This window comes from Chaetomium tenue (genome assembly GCF_020726465.1).
Source record: "Chaetomium tenue strain MPI-SDFR-AT-0079 chromosome Unknown F5144scaffold_4, whole genome shotgun sequence".
Classification (NCBI taxonomy): domain Eukaryota; kingdom Fungi; phylum Ascomycota; class Sordariomycetes; order Sordariales; family Chaetomiaceae; genus Chaetomium; species Chaetomium tenue.
This window is the reverse complement of record NW_027117332.1, coordinates 3,681,787-3,692,936: the sequence shown is the minus strand read 5'-3', so window position 1 is coordinate 3,692,936 and position 11,150 is coordinate 3,681,787. Positions and strand designations below refer to the sequence as shown.

The window sequence follows — 11,150 nt, the reverse complement described above, 5'->3', positions numbered from 1 at the left end:
GCAGGCAAGCACCTTGACGAGGTACTGAGCAAGATATTTGCCCAGCTTCCTGCCACGGGTAAGACCACTGGTGCCGAGGCTGGAAAAGCATGCGAAGACACCCAGAGAGCCATTAACATATGCGCAGATCGAAACTCGCTCGACGGCGAGGTTAAACGCGCGATTCACGCCGCGGGATACGTTGGTACGGACCTCAGCAACGGCCCTAGTTCATTCTCCGATCCATAGCTAACAAGGGCATAGAGCAGGATGGCGATCGGAAGAAGATTGAGGACGACTTGATCCAGAACGGATTTGTTTATGACTGTAAGTCTCGCCATGAACGTTGCGCCGAAGGCGCAGTGCGAGCTAAGGCTGATTCTAATCCGCATCTACATGTAGACATTTCGAATTTGAGGGGCCAGATCAGCAAGCTGGTTGCCAAGTACTGCGCCCTTCACCGCCGTGTCATGCCCTAGAGGACCAGCAGACCTTACGGTAACACCCCCCGAGGGATGGGCCGGAACATTGGTATGGCGAGGTGGGCAGTGGGCGATGAGCGATGCGATCTACATGTATTCAAGCAAAGAGCAATTTAACACCGGCCCCCAGATGTAACCATGTACGCCATGCAATAACCACCTACCTTTGTCGCCCCATTGCATCAATAAACCCCTGCATTTCGAGCATGGTATCCCCAAACCAGCTCACAGCCGAGTTGTCAATCCTGGGAAGTCTGGCCCTGATCAAACTATATCTTCGTATCTCTCGCGAAAGGCGCAAAACACTCGTGACCAACTTAAAACTCTCAGTCATGCTATTTCCTGAGAGCTGCTCGCATAGTACCTCCTCAAGATTACAGCCGATCCAGCCGCGAGGCTAATTAATTATATCTAACACTTCCAAAATACATGTCTACAGAACATACAACGAACTTGTAGTGAACAACGTCCTGGCGAATAAGTCCCATATCCGCTAGTTTGCCCTCTTTCTCTGCGTATCACGCAGCTGAAAAGCAGCCTGACAAGCAAACGCATGGCGCAGTCCCGCCAGGTAAATAGCACGCGCACAACCCCACCCATCATCCCATCATCCCATCATCAGCCCCCCAAGATAGGCATGTACCTACATCCCTACCCCCTCCAAACCCCCGACCTCCTCGCCTCCGCCCCCTCCCCCTCCTCATCATACTTCACCACCACCGTACTCGTCTTCGTAATTCCCCCACCCCCAGCCCCAGCCCCACCACCATCCCCCCACCCCCGATCGCCATCATCCGCCTGCGGCAGGATACTCTCCTCCGACCCCGTCGACTTGATCTCCGTCGAGAACTTGCCACTCGCCGACGCCGCCGTCCCCACCCCCACGGCACTACTGCTGTTCGCGCCCCCGCCAGAGCCGTACATCTCGAACTCGGGGCCCCCCGCGGCCCGGTTGTTAAGGATGGCGATGGAGAGGCGGCGCGAGGCGCGGCCGGCGGAGCGGGCGGTGCTGGTGGATTTGGTGGCTTTGCTGTTGCTGTTGCTGGTGGGGTGGTGGTGTTGGGGGGTGGTGTTGTCGTCGTCGGGGTGGTGGGCGTAGCGTTTGTATTTGGACGAGCCGTAATAGCGGGCGGAGGTGCCGTCGAGGAGGGTCTTGAAGAGGGGTTTGAGGCAGGGGATGGAGGCGGCGATGATGGCGACGTTGATTTCGATGGTTGTCCTGTGGGAAGGGGGGGTGGTTAGGGGGGTGGTCTTTTTTATTTACTTTTTGAGGGGGTGGGGGTTGGGGGAGGGTGGTGGCGTACCAGATGGTGATGTCAGCGCTGTCCCAGAGAAAATCGCCGTGTTGCCCGTAGGTGCCAAGGAAGGTGATCTTGACGATGGCGGCGACAGCGGCGAAGATACCTAGAGATAGGATACCCGCCACAGCCGACTTGACCTTCCAGTTCATTTGTACATTCCATAAAATTGGGACCGGGAGGAGCGCGAAGAGGATGTCGGTGAGTACGGCGACGCTGGAGTTGAAAAAGGCCGCGAATTTGAGATTGGACGGCGGGATGCACGTTCCTTCGACCGACGGATCCCATATCAGAGCCAGGGGGCGGCATTGGAAGAACACGGTCACTGTCTTCGTCAGCTTCGTTGTTTGTTGTGACTATCGGGGTTCACTCACAAAAGTTCCCGCTTGCCGAAAGGACGGTAAAGATCATGGTGCCAATGACAACCCACCGGAACCGTGGTGAGGGTGTAAGACGTAGCAGGAAGAAGCCGACGCTGACCTTTGTCAAACAGAGTGCGATCAGGCAGAGGGGCTGGGTGACGAAGTTGAGGTGCAACCCTTTGGTGACGTTTTCTTCTGGCTTGATGTATTGCACATGGCGGCCGCCGCCGAGATTGACTTGCGGAATTATAACCATCATTTCCACGAACATGACCAGCTATTTGTCATGGGGTTAGTTAGGGGTCATGTCAACCCTCCGTGTAACAGGGGAGGGCTCAAGTCAACAACGACTGGGTGTACATACCATAGCGGCGATGATGGTGTAGTCGTCGAGACCAAGGTGGCGAACCATCCTTGCCCGCACATAGACTCGCAACAACACCACGACGAGGGCGAGTCCCACCAGGGCCCCGCAGACGGCGAGAATCTCGGGACCCCGGTTCTCATCGGGGGGGATGGCTGCGGCGCCCGACATGTTGGTGGGCTTGATGGGGTGCCCGCAGAGAAACCGCTGCCTTCAACAGTTGACGGGAGATATTTGATGGATCTCGACCGGGAGTGACCGCAAGACCGGAGAGCAAGGGGAAGACGTCTGCTCTTAATCGGTCCCGGGGCCTGGAATACAGAAAACCCCTTGTTCCTCTGCTTCTACGGGTACCTTCCCGCCGGACCGGCTCCACGCGCAGGGCTGCACGTCACAGCAAGGTTTCTGCCAAGGAGACGACTGCCGTATCAGAAGCCACCTCGGCCTGTTCTGACTTCCTTGGTGCCTTTTCGGGAAGGCTCTTTTTTTGGTGGGAGCTGAGACAGGGGTTCAAATACCACCCCGATCTCTGGATTCCGATCCGGTTCTATCATCCTGCCGAGAGGGATTCTTCAATCTCGAGCCATTGTCCCTGTTACCGAGTCAAGATTTTCATGCACCGACTCAGGGGCATGAAGGACCGTCTGATCTTTGTTTGTAATCCACCCCACTTGTACATACGGCAGTAGTTCAGGGCCCTATACCATCCAAAGCATGTTATTTTCCGCGGGGACGGCATTCTCCCAAGTCATATTTCCTTAGTATGAGTCCTGGCGTGTCTCCTGCCTCATGGAAATATCTTCTCTCGCTTGGAAGGAGAATCGGTTCCTAGCAACGACCTTACCATTGTTGGAAGCACAAGGGACAGGCAACGGGGCATGAAGCCATTTTTGTGTGTTGTTATAAATCCGGCCTGAACCCGCCGTCCCTAGTTCCCTGTTGATTGACTGGGATCGTAGTTCTCTCACGATGCCAATTCGTTGGCCGGTTGAATCGCTCGGTCCCACCTCTTCCAGCACCTCCCTTCTCAGGAGAATGATCATCGAAGGTGGAGGCTTAAAATCCCAAATCCAACATCAAACGCAAGGGGCAGAAAACATCACGCCCAATCGCATCAACAAGGATCGGATCCGTCGACCCGACGATTCCTTCCACCCCATCGATCTTGGTGAGGTTTTGCTCATCAATTTCCCGGATTGGATTGCCCAGTCGGATGAACCGGACGACCTAGTACCTACCCAGTCCCACCGTAGAGGGTCGAAAAGGGTGGCAAGTCCCGCGCAGCAAACATACCCAACTGCCGGCAGCAGAAACGGATAACGCTGGGGGTATCGAGGGACTACACTACTTCGTACCTAAACATAGTTCCCAAGACGGTGGGACCCATGTTTCCGCTTTGGGATCCAATACCACAGTAACTAGGGGCTTCTGGAGCCCAAATTTCCCAAAAAGAACTACACTAGTAGGAGGCGACGAAGCCTCGGAGTTGGAAAGGTACGCCGAACCCGCTGAGTTGCCAAGGCTGCCACGAGGGAGCGGGTCCTTATTATGCAGCTCGCGTCCATTCCTTTTGCATTCCGTTCTTGTTCTCATTCCGCCCCTCAGCGATCGACATGAAGGCCGCCACCTTGCTTGGAGCCGCCCTTGCGGCAGCCACTGTCCACGCTGGTGTGCGCTGCCGGGATACCGGTCTCTCCCAGCCGCAGGAGCTGACCGATCTCATCGAAGAAGCCAAGTCTCGGGTTATCCAGGGCCTGACTGAGCAGGAGAACAAGCTCCGGGAGGCCGGCGAGACACCCCGCTGCACCGTCGACAAGCTTGTTTTCCGTCGGGAATAGTAAGTGTTAAATTCCCAGAACATCCTGTTTGTACTTTTCTAACCAAACCCCTTCACCAGTGGCCAACTATCCAAGAAGGACCGACTCGCCTATGTCAACGCCGTCAAGTGCCTGCAGAGCAAGCCGCCGCGCACGCCCGAGAGCGTGGCGCCGGGGGCCAAGTCACGGTTCGACGACTTCGTCGTGACGCACATCCAGCAGACGCTCGCCATCCACTACTCGGGCGTCTTCCAGCCGTGGCACCGCTGGTTCGTCCACCAATACGAGAAGGCCCTCCGCGACGAGTGCGGCTACACGGGCTACCAGCCCTACTGGGACTGGGCCAAGTACGCGAGCGCGCCGCAGGACTCGCCCCTCTTCAACGGCGACCCCACCAGCCTGGGCGGCAACGGCGAGTACATCCCGCACGACGGGCCCATCATCGTGCCGCCTGCCGGCGTGGGCGGCGGTAACATCTCGCTCCCTGCCGGCGAGGGTGGCGGTTTGGTCAAGACCGGCCCCTTCGCGGACATGGTGGTCAACCTGGGGCCTGTGGGTGGGCTTGCAGACACGGCGCCAGGCCCGATGGGCGGGCTGGGCCACAACCCGCGCGGGCTCAAGCGCGACCTGGGCGGGGCCATGAACATGCGCTACGCCAACTACTCGACGGTGCTGCAGCTGCTGACGCGGCCCGACGTCGACCAGTTCCGCATCGTTTCCGAGGGTGTCCCTTACACGATCGAGATCGGCCCCCACGGTGGTATTCATTACACCATCGGTGGTGACCCGGGTGGCGATCTGTTTACCTCCCCCGGCGACCCGGCCTTTTGGGTGCATCACGGACAAATGGACCGTGTCTGGACCATGTGGCAGGCTTTGGGTGCCGGGCCTGCGCGCTACACGGATCTCGGGTCTGGGTCGTATGCTCATCGGACGTGGGGGAATGAGCCGCCGTCGGATCTGGCGGCGTTGGGGGATGTCATTGATATGGGGCATGCTGGGGAGTCGACTACTATTGGGGAGGTCATGTCGACGACTGGAGGAGATTTGTGTTATCATTATTTGTAATTAGGAGCATTCCGTCGCACACGCGGGGATCCAAATTGGGCAGCCAGTTCATGCTGTTGCTGGGAGCCTGTTGCAGTGAGCAAGAAACCAGCGGTACTTAAGGTGCCTACCTAGGTACCTACCGCTTAATCAAGGCATAGAACACTCTTCTCTGCATGGAATCGAGTCAGATATCCTCCCACCTGCCATCTCCCACTAGTCCCAAGAACCCTTCTTCCGGATCTTTCGGTTATACCACAATCTCGACCGTGAGGTATGATCTTGTGTCTCCCTACAGTTTCCGTCATGTCAGCGGGCGACTTACAAGACATTGAGAAGGTCAAACACATGTTTGAAACATGACGTACTCAGTTTGCAACTAGCTGTGTAACATGAAATAAAGAACTCGTATCTGGTAATATCAAGTTCAAGTCCAAGTATGATTGACTGCCCGATCCATTTCAAGACATTCTGGGGAAGCGATCTCGAGTACAAAGGCCGGCCGCAAGCGCAACTTAATTCACTAGCATACCCTACGGAAATACCGCCATTTCCTTCCTGCACATACTCCCCACCACTTTAGCCTCCTTCTCACCCCCTCTATAACCAACCCCCCGCAGGCTGGCAGCATCTAACTGCACCCCGTCGCCCGGTTCGACAAGCATTGGGCGGCACCATTCGGCAAATACCCGCGAATAACACCCGAAACAGAGTTATGAGTGTCGCCGGGGTTGCCGCCGTTGCAGTCGTAGATGGTGTCGTACGCGCCCGCCCAGAAACGGCTCTGCTCGCCCTGAAAGACCTTGGACCAGCTGATGTAGCAGGTGGCATAGGCGATGTGGCGCGGCGAGTTGGGCACGGGCGAGTTGGAGTACTGGATCGAGTTGGCCAGCGTGCGGCAGTCGTCCGTATACGCCCGGTTGCTGTTGTGGCACTCGGCGGCGCGCTTGGTGAGCAGGCCGCTGTCGTGGGGCTGCGGCGCCGAGGTGTCGGCGGCGTCCAGGCCGCGGCGGCGCTGGGCGACGTGCGCGGGGATATTCTCGTCGAGCAGGCGCCAGACGGGTTCGCCGAACTCGTCCTTGTCGAGGACCAGCTTGAGGTCGTGGGGCTGGGGTTCCGCGGCGGAGGGAAGAGCGGCTCCGAGGGCGGTGGAGGCTACGAGGGCGAGGATGACGGCGAATGACTTCATGGTGGGTCTGGATTGCTTCGGGTTAGTTATGGGTAAAAGCTTAGTTAGGTAGTGGGAATTGATTGGGGGTGTGTATGTACTTGAGCTGAAAGTATGGTTCAAGTGAGAATGTAGAGAGATGTTGGTGAGGTGAGGTTATTCGAATTCTGGCCAGTTACATGGTTGACTTTATGTAGACACGTCGTGTCTACCATCATTTGTTTCTTGGTTGCCAATCTGGCTGCCTGGTGAGATTTCCCGTCTAAGTTGATGCGGTGAAGTTGGGCAGACGCTTTGGAATGGCGGCTGACTAGAGCTGATGTACAGAAGTGGAGATCTACCCTGACGATCATCTCAAGTTGGAGATCATACATGGCCATATTCAGCTCAAGCGGGGCTACTTCTCAAAGCCTTACTCAAGTAAGACAGTGTTTCACTCACCTGGAAACATTCTATTCGTTGCCACAGCACGCGACTCAGTCATCAACGTACCACCTGCCACCGCGGCTCAACGTCGGGCTTGCTGATTCAACGCTGTATCGGCTGATCGATTAGGCATCCAATGAGGCCTTTTCTCCTCGGGTGATGATGGTGTATGTTGATTGGCCCATCTTCTTGAATAACAATATCCAACGGTGTAGGGTTTACTGGAGATGTCCAGACAGCGCATGTCTTGGCTGGAAGGGGGCTGACTGGATCCAATACCAGCATACCCAATGCGGAATGAGAGCCCAAGACATGGTGACATGATCACAAGTGTAAGAAGTCAGAGCGACCCCGGTAGGGACATAAATATCTTCCACGCCCACTTCCTACCTATTCACGAGTCCGGCCTCACCATCATAGAGTTCAACTTCCCAGTCCGCTTCAATCCCACCAGCTCACACAGCCTCCTGCATTCTTCAAACCTCACCGGCCTTCAATATGAAGTACCTTACCGCAATCACCGGTCTCTTCGCCGCCGGCGCCATTGGCACCGCGATCCCTGCCGCACGCTCTGACGGCTACCGCCTAAACCTTACCCTCGTCACGGAGGGCAAGCACCAATACTGGCTCCTGACGGACGAGAACCTGCCCGCGGGTCTCCCCGCCGCGCCCGGGGCTCTCGCAAGCCGGTCTCCCAACCAAGGCCTGCAGGCACGCGACAATCCGGAGTGCTCGGGCAGCCATCAGGCGGGCACGGGAGACTGCTACAACCTGCTCTCGGCGCTCAGCAACGACCTCAACGAGATCCCGGAATCGCCGCGCAACATCCGCTACACCAACTGCTATATCAGCTGGTCCAAGGTGGCGCACGGTGTCCGCGCGGAGCTGTACAGCACCGGCGTCGACATCTACAACACGTGCAATTCTAACGGCAAGGTGTCGGGCCTGAAGAGGAACGTCAACATCCAGGGTACCACCCTGACAGAGTGCCTTTCCGATCGCCCCAACGGTTGCAGCTAAGCGTTGTCAGGCGGATTCGGGGGAGACCAGGCATGAAGCGGTGGGTGATCAAGGCGGTTGGCTGGATGGCGGGATGTTAGCATTGTATGTACCAGAGTGGCTGCGGTAGTGACGTCGAAATGTAAAAATGGATTTGATGCATGATCATCAATTGACCTGTGTTTGAAGGTCGAAAATTCACTAGCTTTGTCCGTCTTTGTATGGCAAGCCACAGGATTGATGTTTACTTGAAATTTCTTATTTTAGCAAATTTTAACTCTTTGTGTGAGGAATGGAAAGAAGCTACCTGCTAACACAACCTGGTTTGTGGCTCAAACATGTTGGCCTCCCGCCTGTTGCCCTCCCGAGTCTCGCCTCATAAAACCACGGCCGCTCCTTCCCAACGACAACCAACTAACCTCATACTCCCGCCTGCTTCTGCCAATTTCCTCTTCATTACAGGTAATCAATTTCCCCGGCCTACAATACACCGTTTCTATTCAGGTGCTTTCGACGCAAAATAGTGCAGTACTCGAGGGCACGCATTCGCAACCAATATGGAGAACTACCCGCTCTTCCTCCACTGCGTTTTCTGCGGGTGGTTTATCGGTGAAAAACATGGCTCTGTTTCGTGGAAGAATGAGTTTCGCGGTTGTAAGTACAGCTGTGTTTTCACCCAGGTTGGATCAAAATTGCATTATCATTCTAACTAATATTATCTCCTAGTGTGCCGGAGCCGACATATAGAGGAGGATGTTCATGTGACCGGCGTCGGCCTCTACTCCGATCCGGTGTCGGGACGCTTCATCGCGCCTCAAAATGTTGATGCTCGGTGGTGCGACCCTGGCTATGCAAATCTGGACGAAGATCAATTCGGGGTATTCGCCTGGGGCGAGTGGCTCGAATTCAACGGGAAACGTGGCTTCGTCTTCCACGATGCCTGCTGGTCTCTCGTTAAACAGGCATATCACCCGACCCCGGTCCCTTGTGAGAGGCTATTTGAGGTTTTAGACTCCCTGACGATGACAGACTCAATATGTCCAACCTTGGACTGGGGCCACGACTACGGAGGACTTCAAGGATTTCTTGAAGGGAAAATTTACGATTGGGAGACACAGGTCGCTTACATGAATTATGAAACAGAATACAACGGCATTGAACACGTTCTTCAAGAACCGGCATATTACAACGTTAACCCCTTAGCTAATTCCGAGGTGGAAGCAATTCTGACCGAAACTCCACAAGCGCCGCCTTCTCGGGACCCGTTACTGCCCACCGAATCATCATCACCCGGCCGGGATCCATTCGCCTCACTTCCCGTGGAGTTGCGCTCCGCTATCGCGACGTACCTCTCAACCCCAGACGCTCTAAATACGCGCCGCGCATCGCCGTCATTTTGGTTTATATTCGACAGCCAACAATTCTGGGCATCTCGGTTCAAGGGAACGGTCTCGGAACGCTCATGGCTCTTTGAAGCAGTCTCGGGTTCCACAGCCCGTGGCGTCGTTGGACACAGAGATTGGCGTGGACTGTACAAGCGTACGGCTGATGCCCGCCTAGCTGAGGGAACACGAAACAGGAAGCGGATTTGGGACTTGATTATACAGCACATGGTGGACGTTTTGGCGCTCTCTTGGAACGAACTGCCTGACGAGGTGCCCCTTCCCTGGCATATCCCGCCTCTCCCAGAAGACGGGAGCCCCAAGCAGTCAGGGATTAAGGTCGCGGGGTGTCTACCGCTACATACCAGATATGACGGACTATGTACAGGTTCCAAAGTCCAAAGGGTGGCCATTCCGACAAATGATATCTCACGAATCGGCGTCTCCACCGTCGGCTTCGGCGGAAATGGATACATCTGCGGCTTGTCCCTCACTGCCACCAACGGCGAAGTGATCCGATTGGGTTACAACGTCGCTGGCAACGAGCATTCCTTGCAACTCGATGGAGCGGCATTGACGGGCTTTAACCTTGCCGTCGGCATGGGTGGCATCCAAGCCCTGCAGTGCGTCAGTACCAGTAATGCGAGGAAGCACCTGTCTGCTTGGATCGGATTTACCGATGGCATACCTATGACAGAACGACTGGGTCGCGTCACGACGAGCGGGGAGACTATGGTTTTGAAGCTCGAGTTTGGTGTAAGATAACCCCGGCCTTTTCTTTTCTGTCCTAATCGGCCATTCGGTCCATGTTTCTACTTGCTAATCAAGCCTGGATTCGGAATGCAGGGTTTCAGAATGGTCAGTCTCGCAGCTTTTCGAGACCCAAAACACCCTATACCGAAAGGCCTAAGAGTCGACGACGACGTCCGGAATCTCAGGAACTCTGCAATCTGGTTTCCTCACCCGCCACCTTCAAGTTTAAATCTGAATGAGGGTTTCATGATAGCACCCGATATGTACATGTCAGGATATCGGCCATTGTTCTGGACTTGGTTTGGAGGCCCGGGTGGGAGTTTCCTCACAAGCCTCGTCAAAATCACCTTCACCCACCTCCAACGCATAGATTTTATTTTCAACAACCCGCAGGTTCCAACCGGATGCCGAAGTTTCGGGCAAGACAACCGCGTAGGCAAGTCGAAACATGGGGTCCAGACCATTTTAATCGACGGGCCTGGAGGTGAAAATATCCACACAATCGAGCTCTATCACGTGGACATAAAGTGCAGCTGGGCCAGGTCCCCAGGCTTTCGCGAAGGGTCTTTAGTTTGGCTCAAGGTACCTTTTTATTCCTGTTTGCAGTTGACCATTTGTTGGGGAAGCGCCCTGTACTAACGATGAGAACAGATACACACGAACCGCGGGCGGATGTGGGAAGTTGGCACGGAACCTTATCCCCACAGAACTGACAAAATGAAAAGAGTGTTTTCGGCCGCGCCAGGGGATGCTATCACTGGCTTCTACGGATATCAGGTATTTACTCTTCCCCTCCACTCCCCTCCAAATTGCGCAAACCAAAGACTCACATGCGGGTGGTACCTGATACAGCTCGATAACGGCATTATATCAATCGGCATCATAACTGAACCGATTCTTCCTTCATAGAGCGGGATGCTGGGCTTTGGCCTATAACTAAAGCTAGGACCAAAAAAAAAAAAGAGTCACACTTTGGCTTGCCAGCGCCGGGGATCCTGCTAGGTTGATCAGATAAATCTTGGGGCATTTGTTACTATACCCAGCAGAGCGAAATCACCCATCAATCAATAGGT

General features: G+C 55.2%; 5 protein-coding genes across 5 annotated transcripts; 3 read left to right on the top strand and 2 right to left on the bottom strand.

Moving 5' to 3' along the window:
• Positions 1–1,112: 1,112 nt before the first annotated feature.
• F5144DRAFT_488900 (uncharacterized protein) lies at positions 1,113–2,656 on the bottom strand (the record flags this gene model as incomplete). The annotated part of the gene is made up of 5 exons (XM_066785691.1): positions 1,113–1,680; positions 1,766–1,893; positions 2,080–2,084; positions 2,134–2,398; positions 2,486–2,656. 5 exons carry the CDS (start codon positions 2,654–2,656, stop codon positions 1,113–1,115), a joined length of 1,137 nt encoding a protein of 378 aa, XP_066643628.1.
• A 1,297-nt stretch (positions 2,657–3,953) lies between these two features.
• On the top strand, positions 3,954–5,506 carry F5144DRAFT_512904 (tyrosinase-like protein). Its single transcript, XM_066786567.1, has 2 exons — positions 3,954–4,322; positions 4,383–5,506. The coding sequence occupies exons 1-2, from the start codon at positions 4,099–4,101 to the stop codon at positions 5,368–5,370; spliced, it is 1,212 nt and encodes a 403-aa protein (XP_066643627.1). The 5' UTR covers positions 3,954–4,098; the 3' UTR covers positions 5,371–5,506.
• A 207-nt stretch (positions 5,507–5,713) lies between these two features.
• F5144DRAFT_612925 (uncharacterized protein) lies at positions 5,714–6,855 on the bottom strand. Its single transcript, XM_066791733.1, has 2 exons — positions 6,619–6,855; positions 5,714–6,545 (listed from the first exon to the last, which is right to left on the bottom strand). Exon 2 carries the CDS (start codon positions 6,536–6,538, stop codon positions 5,981–5,983), a length of 558 nt encoding a protein of 185 aa, XP_066643626.1. The 5' UTR covers positions 6,539–6,545; positions 6,619–6,855; the 3' UTR covers positions 5,714–5,980.
• Positions 6,856–6,994: 139 nt separating this feature from the next.
• Positions 6,995–8,206, top strand: F5144DRAFT_574197 (uncharacterized protein). Its single transcript, XM_066789005.1, has 3 exons — positions 6,995–7,110; positions 7,226–7,275; positions 7,364–8,206. The coding sequence occupies exons 2-3, from the start codon at positions 7,234–7,236 to the stop codon at positions 7,961–7,963; spliced, it is 642 nt and encodes a 213-aa protein (XP_066643625.1). The 5' UTR covers positions 6,995–7,110; positions 7,226–7,233; the 3' UTR covers positions 7,964–8,206.
• Positions 8,207–8,499: 293 nt separating this feature from the next.
• F5144DRAFT_534042 (uncharacterized protein) lies at positions 8,500–10,986 on the top strand (the record flags this gene model as incomplete). Its single annotated transcript, XM_066787008.1, has 4 exons — positions 8,500–8,600; positions 8,679–10,080; positions 10,171–10,659; positions 10,729–10,986. 4 exons carry the CDS (start codon positions 8,500–8,502, stop codon positions 10,984–10,986), a joined length of 2,250 nt encoding a protein of 749 aa, XP_066643624.1.
• Positions 10,987–11,150: the final 164 nt, after the last annotated feature.

What these genes read in the sequence shown, in the direction of transcription:
- F5144DRAFT_512904 (XM_066786567.1), top strand. Translation starts at nt 4,099, where the DNA reads ATGAAGGCCGCCACCTTGCTTGGAGCCGCCCTTGCGGCAGCCACTGTC. An exon ending in CTTGTTTTCCGTCGGGAATA is followed by an intron (nt 4,323 to 4,382) that starts GTAAGTGTTAAA and finishes CCCCTTCACCAG; the next exon opens with TGGCCAACTATCCAAGAAGG.
- F5144DRAFT_612925 (XM_066791733.1), bottom strand. Translation starts at nt 6,538, where the DNA reads ATGAAGTCATTCGCCGTCATCCTCGCCCTCGTAGCCTCCACCGCCCTC.
- F5144DRAFT_574197 (XM_066789005.1), top strand. Translation starts at nt 7,234, where the DNA reads ATGCGGAATGAGAGCCCAAGACATGGTGACATGATCACAAGT. An exon ending in ATGGTGACATGATCACAAGT is followed by an intron (nt 7,276 to 7,363) that starts GTAAGAAGTCAG and finishes TCACCATCATAG; the next exon opens with AGTTCAACTTCCCAGTCCGC.